This window comes from Anopheles coluzzii, chromosome 3, assembly GCF_943734685.1.
Source record: "Anopheles coluzzii chromosome 3, AcolN3, whole genome shotgun sequence".
Taxonomy (NCBI): Eukaryota; Metazoa; Arthropoda; class Insecta; order Diptera; family Culicidae; genus Anopheles; species Anopheles coluzzii.
The window spans coordinates 66087953-66105522 of NC_064671.1; the positions used below are offsets into that span (position 1 = coordinate 66087953).

The 17570-nt window shown below is 42.8% G+C and overlaps 2 protein-coding genes across 2 annotated transcripts; one reads left to right on the plus strand and one right to left on the minus strand.

Moving 5' to 3' along the window:
- The first annotated feature begins 2712 nt into the window (after nucleotides 1–2712).
- Nucleotides 2713–9713, plus strand: LOC120958354 (serine/arginine repetitive matrix protein 1-like). Its single transcript, XM_049608973.1, has 5 exons — nucleotides 2713–3000; nucleotides 4752–4812; nucleotides 4890–5100; nucleotides 5199–8091; nucleotides 8650–9713. The coding sequence occupies exons 1-5, from the start codon at nucleotides 2980–2982 to the stop codon at nucleotides 9673–9675; spliced, it is 4212 nt and encodes a 1403-aa protein (XP_049464930.1). The 5' UTR covers nucleotides 2713–2979; the 3' UTR covers nucleotides 9676–9713.
- A 260-nt stretch (nucleotides 9714–9973) lies between these two features.
- On the minus strand, nucleotides 9974–11149 carry LOC125907346 (uncharacterized). Its single transcript, XM_049608974.1, has 2 exons — nucleotides 11062–11149; nucleotides 9974–10979 (listed from the first exon to the last, which is right to left on the minus strand). Exons 1-2 carry the CDS (start codon nucleotides 11073–11075, stop codon nucleotides 9974–9976), a joined length of 1020 nt encoding a protein of 339 aa, XP_049464931.1. The 5' UTR covers nucleotides 11076–11149.
- Between the last annotated feature and the right edge of the window lie 6421 nt (nucleotides 11150–17570).

A 17570-nucleotide genomic window follows, 5' to 3' on the forward strand; every position in this document is an offset into this window, starting at 1 on the left:
AAAAATGCAAATTAGTCAAAGTAATTTATATTGCTCTACATAGCTAATGGCCTCTAATTAATAACCATTTTCATGCGAAATGAAAGCAAGGCAAGAAGAACGCGAAAACGAACTAAACCGTATTCCGTTCTCTTACGGTTTGTAGTTTGAGATTAGGTCCTTGATTTCAACAAAAACAAAACCACTTTTTTGTGTTGTTCTTTGATTTTTCCAATCCACTTTGCTCTCAGGATGTATAAGCAACCAGCGTGGTGTGCAAATGTTGTCTGATAGTATGATAAGGAGTATACACTTTACCAACCAGTTTGAGTAACATCTCAGCTCAGCGAAGATGAAATGTCAAAGGATCAGGTCAAATGAACGAAGCAACCAAACCAAACCGAGCAGAAATATATCGACAACGGGGTTATACGATCGAATCACCAGCCAGCCAGCGTGTTAAGTGAAACGAAGCTCGCAGCACTAATGCTGTATCGCCAATAAAATGAAGAACGACACAACTCTCAGCGCGGCGTGGAAGATGTCTCTGAAAGTTCTTACACACGCATAGCCGGCGCGTGAAAGGGGGAAGCGAAAAAAAAACAAAAACAACCACGAAACGAAGGCAATATGCTAATGCAGTTTGGAGAGATGTCGAGAAAAGTTTGGTTTCGGTTCTTTCTTACTACTTACCACTGCGCACCGCACATAAACGCGCGCGAAAGGAGAGAAGATCAGAATTTGTTGCACGGGTCGAGGGGGTGGCCGAAGAAAAATGCTCGAATGCATAATGAGCAGAAAGCGAAACGATAAAAGCGAAAGAGCCAAAGCAAAAAAGCGAAACTTTATATGCAAAAAAGGGAGAGAAAAAAGAACAATAAAGGTTCGATCGATGGCACAGGGTGGCAAACCGGAGCAAAGTTTCTTGATCTTTTGAGGCGGGAGGTAGACAAAGTTTGGAGGCGTAAAACGTGAAAAAAGGGGCAAAAGAGCAAATATTGATCAGGCGAGAACTTTTCTCGGCAGTAATAAATTATGTCTGCCCATTTTCAGCGAGCAAGGTAGCATAGTTTACGCGAATAACGGTAAGTATGGTTGAAACAAAAGCAATTTGTTTGCGGGCAAACGAAGAAGGTAAAATATGTTTTGAATAAATAAACAATACATAAAGATTAAGTAAATGAAGAAGAAATTGAAAATGAAGTTTTATGTGTTTTCGAAGCAATAGTGATTATAAAACAAAGAATCTTCATTTAAAAGCAGAACCTAATAACGGTTAATTTAGCTAATCTCTTGATATGTCTATCTTCATTCATGTCTTCTCCATGTCTTGTCCATCTTGTTACAACTCTTTTAATGAACGAAGTAAGCCGTTTCCCTTTGTTATGCATACTATGCTACAATTCATTATGTCCTTCATGTTCTGTACTGCTGTGAATACGTTTTCTTTGTATTTATAAAAGATTTAGGTTTATTTAACGTATTCCAAAAAATGGTTTATTTATGCTTTAGTTTTTACTAACTTATGTATGATTTATTCTTCTTTCATCAGTTTATTTCATTATTGTCACTAACAAGATTCAGAGTAAACACGAGGATCACCCTGTTTCTGCAAACGATTCAGTTCCAACGAAATGCGATCACGCAATGCGACGATGTGATAAGGCACGATCGCCCAGCGAAGAAACCAGCTGATGCACCGCTGCCACTACCATCACGGCAGGCGCTGGGCAGCTCCCTATCCGCGACCAAAAGCAACAAACTAAAGCACAGCGTGTGTAACAGGACACTCTACCTGGTGCCATCGATACAAAAAATAGAAGAATAAAACAGGTGCTTTATGAATAATGCTAATAAATCTTCTTCTTTTCACTCCTGCTTGTTAAGGTGATGTCAGGGCAGTAAAGTTGTCTAGCAAGAAGGAAGAGTTGCTGAAAACATTATAGAACACGAGCGATTATTGATCGACCGTTCTAAGCGCAGGTCAAAGTAGGCGAAAAAGGGGTAGAGATCTTTTTTGCGTGAATTTAATCCTTCGTGCGCTATCTTCCTAATTTCTTGGCGCTGGTATCGAAAAGCGAACTCGCGGTAAATGACCGTTCATAAATTACTGTACCATAAACTCTTCAGAGTGGTGCTTTGGATTTGTTGGGGCCAGAAGAAGACCCATCGGATGAGTGGCCTCCTAGGGGAAAGGGTGAAACACACATGCCAGGCATGGGGTGGAAAAACTGGTCCATCCATACGGTGTGATCGGTCGGTTTGACTCGGCGTTGCAGGCACAGCATCAGGGGCCCCGGTGTCCATACGTCGTGTGATCGTACCGGGCAGATACACGGCGTGGCGTGTTTCGGTTGTTGCCGCACCGATCGGGTATTAGTGCGAACCATAGGAAGGTAGAGAATTTTGGAGAATTTTGCTTTCGTCTTACTTTCGGTTACCTCCCAGCGTCTGTACGTGCCAGGGTTCAGGGTCGGCAGGGGTAAGGTCGTTAGAATAAATTGCGCTTTCAAGTCGGTGGAGAAACGTCACGACGCGTGATCGTGGCAGGAAAAAGGATACATAAAAATTGGAAAAACCTGCGCTCTTGGGTTGTTCTGGCTCTAAATTATGCTATTTTGTTGTGTGTTTTTTTATTATACTGAAGAAGATATTGTAAAAACCTGATCGACTTGATTTGGGGAGTGGAGGGGAGCAGAACTGCATGCACAGTGTGTTTGAAAGTTATCAAAACGATGGTGATCCTGCCGGCCGGCAGTCAGTTCGGCAGAAGCGCTCGAACGATAAGCAACTCCTGGAGCAGTGGCGGAACAACGCTCTCGGGGAGCGTTTTGTGAACAAGTTGGGTGAGAAGTTGAAACCGGTGCAGTGTTCGGTTTGGGGCCAGGAGGATTTGGGGCAAGTTTTTTTTTGTTTGCTACTGTGAGTGTGTGCCCGTGTTAAGTGTGAGCTCAGTGCTATAATAGGAACGTCTACGTCGTTCCACGAGTCAAGATCAAGATGCGACTGAACTGCAGATGGGTAAGTTTGTGCGGAATGCAAATCCAACGATCGCCCGCGCGCTGGACGGTGTATTAATTTACGCGATAGTGATTTAGCGCACTCAAAAACCCCGAGACGTGTGCATTGTGAAATGGTGATGTCTTTCGGAGAGTTCAAACCATACGTGATAAAGATGAACTTTAGCAGAAATGGTGTTTTTTTGGGAAAGGTATATGTGTTTGTAGGACACTCACGATGATCTCCAATAGTATAACTATCTTTAAATTCCCAAGATATCATCATGATGATGTCAGAGGATGAATTCTTCTCTCAGATAACAAGCATGGTATTTGAATTTTTTATCATCATCACATTCTCGAAATAATAGTTCTGCGCATCTTTCACAACGTGAGCTTGCATAAAAAAATGGAAAACAGCACTGTCCCATTAGTTTCGTGGTGTATTCTTGCCAGCCATTTAACAATTTGACTCTTTGGTCGAACATCTTCTGTAGCGTGACCTTTCCAGCAGGACATCCTGTTTCGTCTGCTTTTATGACAGGAATTACTACAGGTTTTGGTTTTATGTTTATATTCTAAACAACGTATGGCTCAAGGCGAGGCAAATTGTAAGCTGCAGATTGATGAGCTAGCGAGTGTATTCCAAGATGAGTAGACGTGGATTATTTATTGCACTGTGAGTCCTTTTGAGCAGCTCTTTATTGTATTACCTTTAGTAGGAATTGCATCATCCGTGGCCATGTAAGCCACGACGTGCTCAACCGGGAGCAAAGAAGAAGGATATGTGAATCGCTTCCCATTGCATCTTTTATGTTGGGGTTCTTAACGACTTCAAAAACAAACAAAACACATTAAAATTAATAGTTATCTATGCAATATAAGTTTGGCTTGATTTATTGCGGAATTATCTATATTTTGTTCCAGTCGTAAATCTTTGTATTTTTTAAGTAATTAAGTTCTAAAAAGAAAAGGTGCTCAAGGTAGTTTCGACTTGATTTGGCTCTATTTTCGTTGTAATTTTTTTTAATAATATAATCTTGTTTATTTAAAGCCTCTTAGCTTGACCATTGCTACAATCCATTATGGATTTTCGGGTCATTCAACACTGCACAGAATAATTAATACAATGTTGTAGAAATGATTTAAATATTTGACATACTAATGATACTTCTTTAAAATTTGGGTGCATAAACTTATTAGGGGCTTTCATCAGAGTTAAGCGAATCGGGCACGAATAAAAGGCGATAAGCTTTTCGATTTGCGTATTTCTACGCCATGTTTTGAAAGGTTTTTTTTAGAATATAGCATAGTCTCAAATTGAAAGAAGAATGTTGATATAAAATTAAACGATTTTTAACAAGAGAAGCCCAATGTAGTGAGTAATTCTTAATGATCGTATTAATATTTGAATCACGGGTAATGTGGGTAATGTCCTATTGGATCTTGTTGTATATGCATTAATTAAAAAATAATAAATAAATAAATAAATAAATAAGTTATTATGTATTATGCGATCCTTCATTAAGAATGATTAGGATCTTATACTTTGATGATGCTCTAATAATGTATTTACATGTTTGGGAGTAATAGTTGTGAAAATATTTTCAGATATTGACATTGGGTTTCAATGAGTTATTCACACTAATTGGGCAAATAGTCTTTGGTTCATTGTGCCAAGCAAGCTAGTTTAAATTAAACAAACCATGAAGATAAACTGAAAGCCAAACAAATCTAATTAATTATCAATTATCACTCTTCATTCTGTTACAGCTGCTGCTATCGCTGCTGGCACTTTTCGCCGAAGCGAGAGATGAACGGGCATACCGTGGAGGTAATTAAATGAACAGGAAAATCGTGATAAAAGCATCAGTAGAATGGTATAATGCTTTTCGCATTGCTATTTTCTAGGGAAAGCTGATTACAGGAAAGCAGATCGCAAGGGAGAAACACAGTTTCAGCATCAGAAAACTATTGACGGAGCGGTGCTGGGATGTTACGGTTACGTCGATGGGCAGGGAAAAATGTTTGTCACACACTATTTGGCCGATGGGTCTGGGTACCGAAGTGTGAGTTTATCTGCTCCGGATAAAATGACACGGGAACGGTTGAAGCTGTTGAGGTAAGAGCGCAAATTGCAACAATTTAGGCAAGCGTTACGCTCCGGCCAGCTTCCAAGCGAAAAATCAATAACAATCAACGAAACTTTTACCATTTTAGGAACGGTGAGGATGGCCCAGCTGCTGAATTATTTCCCGTCGACTGCACGGAGGAAGGCGATCTGGGACGTTTGAAGAATATGGCCGAAAAGATAAAGAAGGATTTCGAGAGTAGCAATGGTGAGGATGAACCGCAGAGGAATGCGCCTTCTTATGATGGGAAGGAAAGGGCGAGCAGGCCGAAAGAAAGCGACAAACCTATGGAAAGCAGCGACATAAGAGATGATGCGATTCAATCGAAAAAAGAATCTGCAAATGCGGTGCCAGCTGATGCTCCTAATAAAACGGGTAATCGTCTGATTAATGTGAGGGATCCAAGTTCCTTTAGAAGGCCAGTAAAGAAACCTGCAGGAAGCGCAAAGTCTCCAATTGCTCAAGAACCGTTCCCACAACCATCCAGTGATGCAATGTCAGCACCGGCATCTAAGCCGAAGCAAGTACCAAGCTCTGAAAAGCAGTCAAACCAAGTTGATGAACCACAGCCGAAAAATAGAGTAGAGAAACCAACAGACAAGAAACCAAGTACGTTAGCCAAGCCAAATAGAAGACCGCAACCAGATAATATTCCGAAAAGTAACTCCGTTGATTCAGAAGCGATTAAACCTAACAAAGAACTGAACCTGACACCCCAGCAAGTCCAACCCGAGGTACAAGCCAAGAAAGCATCTCAAAAGCCTGACGGCAAGCACAAGAAGCCCAGCGAGGACTCCAAGTCATCGGAGGATCCTGAAAATCAACAAGACGATGTGAGCTCAGAGAAACCTAAGGACGAGGCAGCCGAAGAGTCTGATGACCCCAAGCAATCACCCAAGACAGGGAAGGAACCAAGCAAGTCGCAGCCGAAAAAGGGATCTGAGAAGCCTGAGAGCAAGCACAAGAAGCCCAGCGAGAACTCCAAGTCGTCAGAGGATCCTGAAAATCAACAAGACGATGTGAGCTCAGAGAAACCTGAGGACGAGGCAGCCGAAGAGTCTGATGACCCCAAGCAATCATCCAAATCAGCGAAGGAACCAAGCAAGTCACAGCCCATGAAAGGATCTGATAAGCCTGACAGCAAGAACAAGAAGCCCAGCGAGGACTCCAAGTCATCGGAGGATCCTGAAAATCAACAAGACGATGTGAGCTCAGAGAAACCTGAGGACGAGGCAGCCGAAGAGTCTGATGACCCCAAGCAATCACCCAAGTCAGGAAAGGAACCGAGCAAGTCACAGCCCAAGAAAGGATCTGATAATCCTGACAGCAAGAACAAGAAACCCAGCGAGGACTCCAAGTCATCGGAGGATCCTGAAAATCAACAAGACGATGTAAGCTCCGAGAAACCTGAGGACGAGGCAGCCGAAGAGTCTGATGACCCCAAGCAATCACCCAAGTCAGGAAAGGAACCGAGCAAGTCACAGCCCAAGAAAGGATCTGATAAGCCTGACAGCAAGAACAAGAAGCCCAGTGAGGACTCCAAGTCATCGGAGGATCCTGAAAATCAACAAGACGATGTGAGCTCCGAGAATCCTGAGGACAAGGTAGCCGAAGAATCTGATGACCCCAAGCAATCATCCAAATCAGCGAAGGAACCGAGTAAGTCACAGCTCAAGAAGGAATCTGATAAGCCTGACAGTAAGAACAAGAAGCCCAGTGAGGACTCCAAGTCGTCGGAGGATCCTGAAAATCAACAAGACGATGTGAGCTCCGAGAATCCTGAGGACAAGGTAGCCGAAGAATCTGATGACCCCAAGCAATCATCCAAATCAGCGAAGGAACCGAGCAAGTCACAGCCCAAGAAGGGATCTGATAAGCCTGACAGCAAGAACAAGAAGACCAGCGAGGACTCCAAGTCATCGGAGGATCCTGAAAATCAACAAGACGATGTGAACTCAGAGAAACCTGAGGACGAGGCAGCCGAAGAGTCTGATGACCCCAAGCAATCATCCAAATCAGCGAAGGAACCGAGTAAGTCACAGCTCAAGAAGGAATCTGATAAGCCTGACAGCAAGAACAAGAAGACCAGCGAGGACTCCAAGTCATCAGAGGATCCTGAAAATCAACAAGACGATGTGAGCTCCGAGAATCCTGAGGACAAGGTAGCCGAAGAATCTGATGACCCCAAGCAATCATCCAAATCAGCGAAGGAACCGAGTAAGTCACAGCTCAAGAAGGAATCTGATAAGCCTGACAGTAAGAACAAGAAGCCCAGTGAGGACTCCAAGTCGTCGGAGGATCCTGAAAATCAACAAGACGATGTGAGCTCAGAGAAACCTGAGGACGAAGCAGCCGAAGAATCTGATGACCCCAAGCAATCACCCAAGTCAAGAAAGGAACCAAGCAAGTCGCAGCCGAAAAAGGGATCTGAAAAGCCTGACAGCAAGAACAAGAAGCCCAGCGAGGACTCCAAGTCATCGGAGGATCCTGAAAATCAACAAGACGATGTGAGCTCAGAGAAACCTGAGGACGAGGCAGCCGAAGAGTCTGATGACCCCAAGCAATCACTCAAATCAGCGAAGGAACCGAGCAAGTCACATCCCAAGAAGGGATCTGAAAAACCTGACAGCAAGAACAAGAAGCCCAGCGAGGACTCCAAGTCATCGGAGGATTCTGAAAATCAACAAGACGATGTGAGCTCCGAGAAACCTGAGGACGAGGCAGCCGAAGAATCTGATGACCCCAAGCAATCACAAAAGTCAGGGAAGAAACCGAGCAAGTCGCAGCCCAAGAAGGGATCTGAAAAGCCTGACAGCAAGAACAAGAAGCCCAGCGAGGACTCCAAGTCATCGGAGGATCCTGAAAATCAACAAGACGATGTGAGCTCCGAGAAACCTGAGGACGAAGCAGCCGAAGAATCTGATGACCCCAAGCAATCACCCAAGTCAGGAAAGGAACCGAGCAAGTCGCAGCCCAAGAAGGTATCTGAAAAGCCTGACAGCAAGAACAAGAAGCCCAGCGAGGACTCCAAGTCATCGGAGGATCCTGAAAATCAACAAGACGATGTGAGCTCAGAGAAACCTGAGGACGAGGCAGCCGAAGAGTCTGATGACCCCAAGCAATCGCCCAAATCAGCGAAGGAATCGAGCAAGTCGCAGCCCAAGAAGATATCTGAAAAGCCTGACATCAAGAACAAGAAGCCCAGTAAGGACTCCAAGTCATCGGAGGATTCTGAAAATCAACAAGACGATGTGAGCTCCGAGAAACCTGAGGACGAAGCAGGCGAAGAGTCTGATGACCCCAAGCAATCACCCAAGTCAGGAAAGGAACCAAGCAAGTCGCAGCCGAAAAAGGGATCTGAAAAGCCTGACAGTAAGAACAAGAAGCCCAGCGCGGACTCCAAATCATCGGAGGATCCTGAAAATCAACAAGACGATGTGAGCTCAGAGAAACCTGAGGACGAGGCAGCCGAAGAGTCTGATGACCCCAAGCAATCACCCAAATCAGCGAAGGAACCGAGCAAGTCACAGCCCAAGAAGGGATCTGAAAAGCCTGACAGCAAGAACAAGAGGCCCAGCGAGGACTCCAAGTCATCGGAGGATCCTGAAAATCAACAAGACGATGTGAGCTCAGAGAAACCTGAGGACGAGGCAGCCGAAGAGTCTGATGACCCCAAGCAATCACCTAAGACAGGAAAGGAACCGAGCAAGTCGCAACCTAAGAAGGGATCTGAAAAGCCTGATATCAAACTTGCTGCTAGAACACAACCGGCAGAATCGTCCCTCACCGATATCTTCCTGACGCCACCATTTGAAGCAGATCCGTTTCCATCTCGACTTGGTCTTCCGAGCGATTCAAATGACGTGCTAGCTGCCATCAGTAGAGTTTTACCAGTGATTCGTGATATCGGACCACCGTTCGTTACTACGGGCTCGCCGGAAAAAGTGAAACCATCGATGGCTCCGAAAACATCCGCCTCGTTCAACGGTGACGTGTACGATGAGGTCGATGATGACGAGGACACTGATACAGTTGATGCAGTTGCACCAGAGAAGCAAAATGATCCGGGAAAACCGAGCCATTCCACACCACCACCACCGTCGGATATGGGCAGCTGTATTGAGATCATACTGAAGGTACCGACCGATGCCAGGCATGTTATCGTGCGTACGGAGCATCCTCAGTTTAAAACGCAGGAAGGTGCACCGTTGAATGAGCTTGTCAATAAGATTGCGCCTGGTGTGTACGATGTGCAGTTGGCCAAGTTTGACAAGGTGGTGTTTGAAAGGTATGACAAATATGCAATCGATGAAGAACCGCAAACACCCAATAACCTCGGCAAGGCATTCAACTACGACGAGCTGGTACCGAAGCCAAGCAATTCGGGCCCCAGTCAACGAGTGCCTGGAGACAGCGTTAATGCTTACCTGCCCAAGGTTGATACTGCTCGATCACGGGTAGGTGGTGTGGATGAAAAGATGGCAAAAGTGAACAGGGAGGAGAAAAGCGCTCAAAGCCAGCGTCGTATTCCGGATAGATTTTTAGCGATGGGTCGACGAGGTTGAATAAAGACTGGTTTGGAGTGGAATGTTCGTTAAAAAGACTTGACATACAGTTCAATGCATGTTTCTATATGACAATCATAAGAAATAAAACATGGTGGAAAAATAGAAAAAAAAAAAAAACAATTGAAAAATGACTTCTGTTTGGTCAGAAGACAGTAAAATGAACGAAAACTTCATGCGGACTGAGTAAACTGAACGAATACTTCCATTGGCTTCGATCGAATTTTTGTTGCTTTAATTTACCCTTTTCCTATAAAAAAACCTATTTACGTTAAGTACCTATCAAAACGCTTCTTTATTAAACCCTCGTGAACACCTCCGGCGGTAAGTCGTATAAATATCCAGCTTCACCTTTCAGCAGGCCAAAGTTGATTGAGATTGGCACTTTTTCCTTCACTATCTTCACAGATTTTAAAGGATTGTACGCTAAATCTAGATAATCCAGCATGTTCATCCGTTCAAACAGGCTCATATCGATCGTTGTCAGTTTGTTGTGGTTTAGCGTAATTCCGTTGAGCTTGGCAAAATAATCCGCGCACGGTGGTTTGGGAATCTCCACACCTACTTCAATCCGCTTAAGGTAGTAAGATTTCCAAGAGCAGAAGCGCTGCTTACCTGTGTAGGGCTTATTTGCCTCTACACTTATCGTTGCGATTTGATTGTTGCCGAGAAAAAGGCGCTGAAATTGCGGCATGTACATCACAACTGCAAAATCGAACTGCTTCAGCGAATTACCAATCAAGTTTAAAGACTCCAGCTTCTCACAGCAAACACCCTCCGAGTCGGCCGTTATGGTTTGTATCTTGTTGTAGGACAGGTTTAGATTGACGAGACTGTTCATGCGCCTTAGTACACTTAGCTGCAAGAGTCGCATTGGTGAATGGCTTTGCTCTAGATTTACAACACCCGACAGTTGCAGAACTGTGTCAGGAATGTTCTTGAACGTTGTGCCACATAATCTGACGTCACGGAGCATTTGACCACCGGAATTGAATCGAATAGTTTTCACCGACACGTGTTTTAATATCACCGTTGAAGGGGTTTTAAAGGCGGGTATAACCAACTCACCAAAAATACACCTTTCCAGTACAAACTGCACGAGATAGGGAGCACTTTCGAGGAAGGAAAAGTCCGCCAGTTTCCCTTTAGCACCTTTCAAAAATAGCGCATCCGTTCCGTTGGGAATGAAGCTGAAGGCGTACAGTCCGTCGTAGGTAATGTGTATATTGGACACGGTGCACGCAGTGTAGGAGCAGGTGAACTCGTATGCATGCGTCGAAAGCACCAATAGTAAGGTGATTAAGCTGTTGGAGTACAATTGAATACAAAGGTCAATAGCCCGGTATGAAGCTATGTATGATACGTGGCAGAAACTGTATTACTTACACAAGCAAACTCATGCCAATTTTTCAATTTTGGACATGCTTTTCGTTGCAATACTGAGCTAAGAATGTGACGAGAACGTGAGTGAAAAGTGTTGTAATACCATTACTCGTTGATATCGTTTTTTGCTAAGTGATTTTTGATTGCCATGTGATACGATGTGGTCAATCGTCCGGATCAGCATATGACGAAGTTTAGTTTGTTGCAGTCGTTTTTCTACACATTTTGTGAAACTTGTGCCACAGTTTAATGAAAACGAAGCAGCCATGCCTTGCCAAAGCAAATGTTCTGATTGTTTTTTTTTTGACAAATAATTAATTTTAGGAGTTGTTTATGATAAAATATCACTCACTCACTAAGTTTACTTTATGCTAAAAGGCACTTGGTTTGTGCATGTTAATGGTTCATCGTGACGAACGAACCATTGTTACGAAGACAATTGTCCAATGCAATGAACCAAACCAATGAAAAGTATAGGAGGATGTTAGCAAACTTGTGTAGTTAAAGAATTGTTTAAAAAGTGTCAATTTTGTTCAATATAAATTTGAAATTATATTGCACATTTTGGCCGGTACCATTCATTTAGGGGCTGTGAAAACTTAACTGATAAATTTGTTGAGTTCTTGGAATTGCCAAGTATCCATATTGTAGACATGTTTGATCCAAATTGGACACAATCGCTCGTTTTTATTAACAATAATGATGCACTAGGTCTACTACCATGTACCTTCTTCTTGTTTTATGTACTAAAAAATTCTGATTCAGTATTCACTGATGGTGGTTGATATGTTTAAGAAAATTCGCAACTCTAAAAGATGTTGGTAACTTATTTTTGTACTTAATTCATTTCATAATGTTTGAAAGTAATTTGGAATTATTCGTAGCTATTGACGAGGCAGTTAAATGTTTTTAACCCAGTTTGATGGTTTTTGCAAGGATTGACGACCTTTTACATGAGTCCTTCTTTTAGATAAATGCTGTCCTTGTAATAGAAAATAGCAGCAATTTGTCAATATACACCGCTTAAATTGACGAAATTTAGGTTTATAACAGTGATGTCCAACTCGTTTTGGATCGCGGGCCGGATAAGGGATAAAAATACTCTCGCGGGCCACTGTTGAGGGGGGTGGGGGATCATTTAGGACTTATTCTTTGACTAGAATCTTACCTATATGTTTTAGTAGCCTCCAATAAAGCTATTAATAACAGATTGTCTATCATACATAATTCATTGTGTAGAAATAAGGAATCATGGATATAACGTAATAATACAATAGCTAAAGCAGTTCATGAAATTTACTAATTCTTTACTTCAGTTGCCCTTCGATTTATCGATTTATCCGGCGCTACAACCGCTTTGTGGTCTTGGCCTGTCTCAAGAGTGTCCGAAACCGCTCACGGTATCGCGCCTTAGTCTGCCAGTCCGTTATCCCGGTCTTAATGGCGGACGCCTTCACGCAATCTCGCCTACCACGCCTCCTCTGTCCTTGTGGACGGCCTAAAAAGACTTTACAGGCTGGGTTGTCCGTTTACATGCGTACAACATGGCCAGCTCACAGGAGCCTGGCGAGCTTGATACGCTGCACGACAGTGTGGTCGTCGTACATCTCGTATAGCTCGTCATTATAGCGGCTCCTCCATTGTCTTTCCACACATACGGGGCCAAGTATCCTTCTGAGCATCTTCCTCTCGGAAGTTGCCGGACAGTTGCCTTTACTTGGAAATTTAATAATTCATATTCAATGCTCCGATACATGCACTCTTTGAGGCTATCTGGACAGTTCTTCAACCCTCGTTTATCGCCTTCGCAAAACGACACACGAAGTACAATTGCTGCAGTCTCAAAACGCCTCGGACTAATAATGAAAATTAAAAATTTTAGAACTACATCGACAAATATTGGCTGGCTATGAGGCCATTTTGTTAAGGAAAAGTCATACAATTCACGCCGTTTTAAAATGCTTGTTTTTTTCGATTTTTAAACATATCGACCTGATTTTTGCAGAACCATAGCTAAAAAACTACCCTCATCAATGAATTGAAAACAGTGGTATTCCGATACATGGTTTCCGAACTTCCCAGAAAGCCTCAAAGTCAGATAATGGGTGAAAAATGGGGAGTCCGACTTTAGGGTGCCAACAAGAAACAACTACTAAACACATGCTAAATGCCATCTTCGCGGATACGTTCCCAAACAAGCAACAATATATAATTTACTTCACACTTCGTCAATTGAACTATAAAAACTGAATGTTGAAACCTTCTTCCTTAGTGGATAAACACAACCGTTTTTCTTAACTTATAATCTACAATATATTTCTGCTTCATTCAAATAACTGCCAAAGTTCTTTGCGGGCCGGATTGAAAGTCTTTGCGGGCCGTTTGTGGCCCGTAGGCCATATGTTTGACATGTCTGTTCTATAATATAGCCGTTCTTTTGACATCTTTACCATCTTTTTATTTTTTTTGTAATTAAAGCTTGCTTGTATATCTTGTCAGTTGTACATTTTTGTTTACAAGAAAACTATGTCTCACCATCGCATGCAACGACAGCACACGTGCTGTCAAACAAGTTGTCTACATTTAGGCGCTCAAGACTTCTTAGCTCAGATGAAGGAGGTAGCGAATCACGTGACCGCCCAAAACAATACCCACACAATCAGACACGCATAAACCATTCGTTTAATGTTTCACGCATCACGATAGAGCTGTAAGGCAACGTGAACATCAGAACACGTTTTGCTCTCCAATAGAAAGAAGAAAAAAACTGAGACGATTGGTAAGGTGACAATAATGGGACAAGATATGCCACATACAAATTAGGGCTTATTTTCCATGCCCTCAACGGGGGTGTTCAAACAAACATCACACCACCCATAATGGGTGCCCTCTATTGTGGCTCTCTTATGCATCACACAAATCGAACTGATCTGGTTCTGGCTTGAGGGCAACCAATTCATTAATCAGATTAACGAGGTGACTTACGATGTGGCTCGGCAATCTACGATCTATCTGCTCCGAAGCGTATGCATCGATAACTCGATAATCGCCAAGGGTTCGCCGAGTGGGGCTGGCGATAAATATCGCATCATTAGGCAGGAATGGTTTTTGCATACAATGGGCAGCACCAGCGCCACAAACAAATGCGGCAAATTAATCGTAACGAACACCTATGCGCCAGCGATCTCCATATTTTCATCGTGCCAGAAGGGGGGAACCATCGATCTGCCACCACCGAGTGGTGCGTTCCGGTTTGTCGTTCTATGTAAATATTTCCCCCCTTAGTTAGGACAGCCGGCATCAAATAATTCACCACCAACCAGGGCAAAAGATGGAAAGCTGGTGCCGTTTTTGGTAGTTCGCGCGTTCCTCTGCGTGTGCGAAAATGTGAGAACGGCAAAGTGAACCAGTTTTTGTGGCGGGTGCTGCTGCTGTCGCCTGGTGACCGCAAAAGTGACCTCGACATTTTGCACGAATCGACCCAGCGTTCCTTCTTCCATGTGGGAATGGTGTTTGAAGCGTCCTTTCCACGTTATGATGCTCCAACCGGTGACATCTGGCTGGTTGGGTCGCTCCGTTCGGTCGGTCTAGTGTTTTACATTTTCAAATTAACTTTTAATTACCGACCAAAGTCATTCAGGGTTGGCTGGAAGATGTTACGACGCTCGCTCGAACGAATATGTTTATGATGTGTGCCGTCTTCAAGGTGTTTGGCCGTGTGGTTTTGCAACCACTGGGTAATCAGGCCAGCTCGAAGGTTGTCACATTCGATCGAATTGCGCAAGAGTTGAGAATTTCGGTTCAAGTCGGTTCGGTTTTTGTCGCTGGCTGAAGAATTTAAAGTTGGTCGCGGGTCGTTCGATGGCGCCAGCGCGAAGAAAGAGCCAAGGAATGTTGGCCTGTGGAGCCTGTGTTGTGTATGTTTACCCTTTGGAAGTCTGAGCGCCCGCGGGACCGGGAGTTCAATCGGCACGGTGACATCAGCCGATTGCACATCCGGGATTTTTCGTTCGAGATGCTTGGGACCACCAATCATGCGGTCCTCCTACGCACCCATGGGTTTATCGCGCCAAACCATCGCGAACTCGTAGTACGTTCTCCTTCCTTCCACTTGTAAGCACACGCAGCCAAAAGAGCCAAATCTCTTGCGGGTGCGTCTTTGCGCAAGATGTCAAACGATTCGATTGATTTAGCACTTGCACACGGAAGCGCCTCCTTCTAGTGGCTGGTATAAATTGAGCATCGAAAGCCGCAGGCTTTTCTTACAGGCCCATTTTGTTTGCTAAGGCACACCAAATGTTTTTCCCTGGCGTGCGCTCGTGCACTCTTTCGATGGAAGTGTATTGTTTCAGCAAGATTTATTCACCGGGCTGATTTATCGCACGGCCTGACACGAGCCGACACTGCTTATCTACCATTAGCATACAGTTTAGTGTAGCAAATTCCGGCTTGCCGGTAATTCCGATTCACTGCACACGCAGAAACACAGGACTACAGCTTGGAAATTGATTAATCGGCGTGCCGGGAAAGTTGATGTTTGCTTCTATTTATTTCCATTTTTGTGTTTATTTAATTGCCAACTGAAAAGCGCCGGAAATTGACTGGCCATTTGCTGGCCGGTGGGTTTGCTCCCCTAGCCGAAAGCCGCACCGGCATCCGGGTTAAAGCGATGAAGTTGCGGTCTGTGCGCGTCGCAAAGTGGCATAATTAAATTCATCCAAGCGAGGGAGACGATGACTTTCCGATAATTTCACGGCACGAAGCTCTCGACGCAGCGTCACCACCGTGGTTGAACTATATAATTAATTATGTTTTATGGCCATCGTAAAGATGACAGATATTAAGAGTGAGGTTTTTGCCGACGGCGAGACCGGCCAGCGGTGGGACACAGTGACAAATCAATTTATCATTCGTGAGTTGATTCGGTAGAATGGTTGATGTGGACGTTTTAAATTGCATGATGCCGTGCTGATTCGATGCTGGGAAAATGGGGAAGGAGAAGGAAGGCTAGAGTTTGCTTTCCTTGAAACGTTACGCTGCTAATTAGGCTATAATGTGGTAAAACAAGTTGTAATTCCTTTCTATGGTTGTGTATTTGCATAGGTTTTGCGCTTGGCCGTTTCTGGTCCTTAATCTGTTCGGCTTGCGGTGTATTTTGTGGGGCAACCACCCCAGTGTTACAACCTTTTTAAGTTGATTGATTACGTTTTACGAACAAAGGTAAAATGTTGCTGAGTTTGATGTAATGACCTAAAACCTTTTTCGAAATCACCCTTTTTGTGTAGTACAGTGCTCGTAAACCGTGTAATCCCAGGAAAAAGTAATTCTTTAGAGAGAATGCTATGCAAGGAGCAAATATTAAGTTAGGTTTAAAAGAAGCAAACAAAGCTTTTAAGCTCAATGTCTCTATGAAAATAAATAAATTGTTCTTGACCATGTCGAGCGCCTGAAGGTATAAAAAATGATGATTTAAGTAAAATTTGTGAGGAAAGAATCATTTTCAGTTTTTGCGAAAACATATGCAAGTCTGATCTGAACTAAAGAGCGCGGTATTATAATGATAGGCAATTTCATATGTGAGAGTATCAAAAATGTAAGGAACATCATAAAAACAGAAAAGCAAACCATTAAATGCTGAGTCTATACAATAGGAATAATAGATAATTTTAAGTGCATGAATACAGAGGATTTTCGTTTGTTTATTTTTGAATCCATTATTATTTTTTGTTGTTGTAATTTATTTGTTATCGCTTATCTCTTGTGTTATTTAATTTCTTCAAATAATTTTTGACTGTGACTTATTTTTTTACATTGTAGTGAAAAAATATTCAGTTAATCTTTAGATTAGTCATAGAAATATATAAAATAATCAAAAACCAAAGAAGAAACTCAACGCAGAACTAATAAATGTAACGAACAAATAAAGAATAAAACCTATCAAGAAATGTAAGCTAAAGAACGTTAGCTCGAAGGTGATAGCACCGTGACCAACCACAACTTGAGAGAAAAGAATTACAGCACCATATACATTTCAAGAACTGTTTTATGAGTTTATTATTTATTATGTTCTATTATTGTTTTATTTTCCTTTTGCAATCATCATTTCATAGTCTCCTTAATGAGGGTATAAATTTTAATTTGATGTACAATACTTAACATACATATTAGCTGTGCTATCAACGCCCCGTGAAATAACAAAGAACATGCAAATTCAGAACGAGCAATTTAATTCTTTTTGTTTTCCTTCACATCCACAGAGTTAATTGAATATCAGCATGCACCATATGCTGTTTTAAAGCCATTGTTATGTTTCAATAAAAAGAAGGATAACAAAAAATACACACACAAAGGTAGCAAAAAAATTACTGAAAAATGTCCAAACAATAGAACACAAGCATGTTTGTTTTTGTGCTGGTCGATCCGCTGTATATCTTTTCCCATCCTTCGTTAACGATTTGTTTACCTTCCTTTTGTTAACGGGAAGGCACCTTCAATGTCAAGGAAAGCCTGTT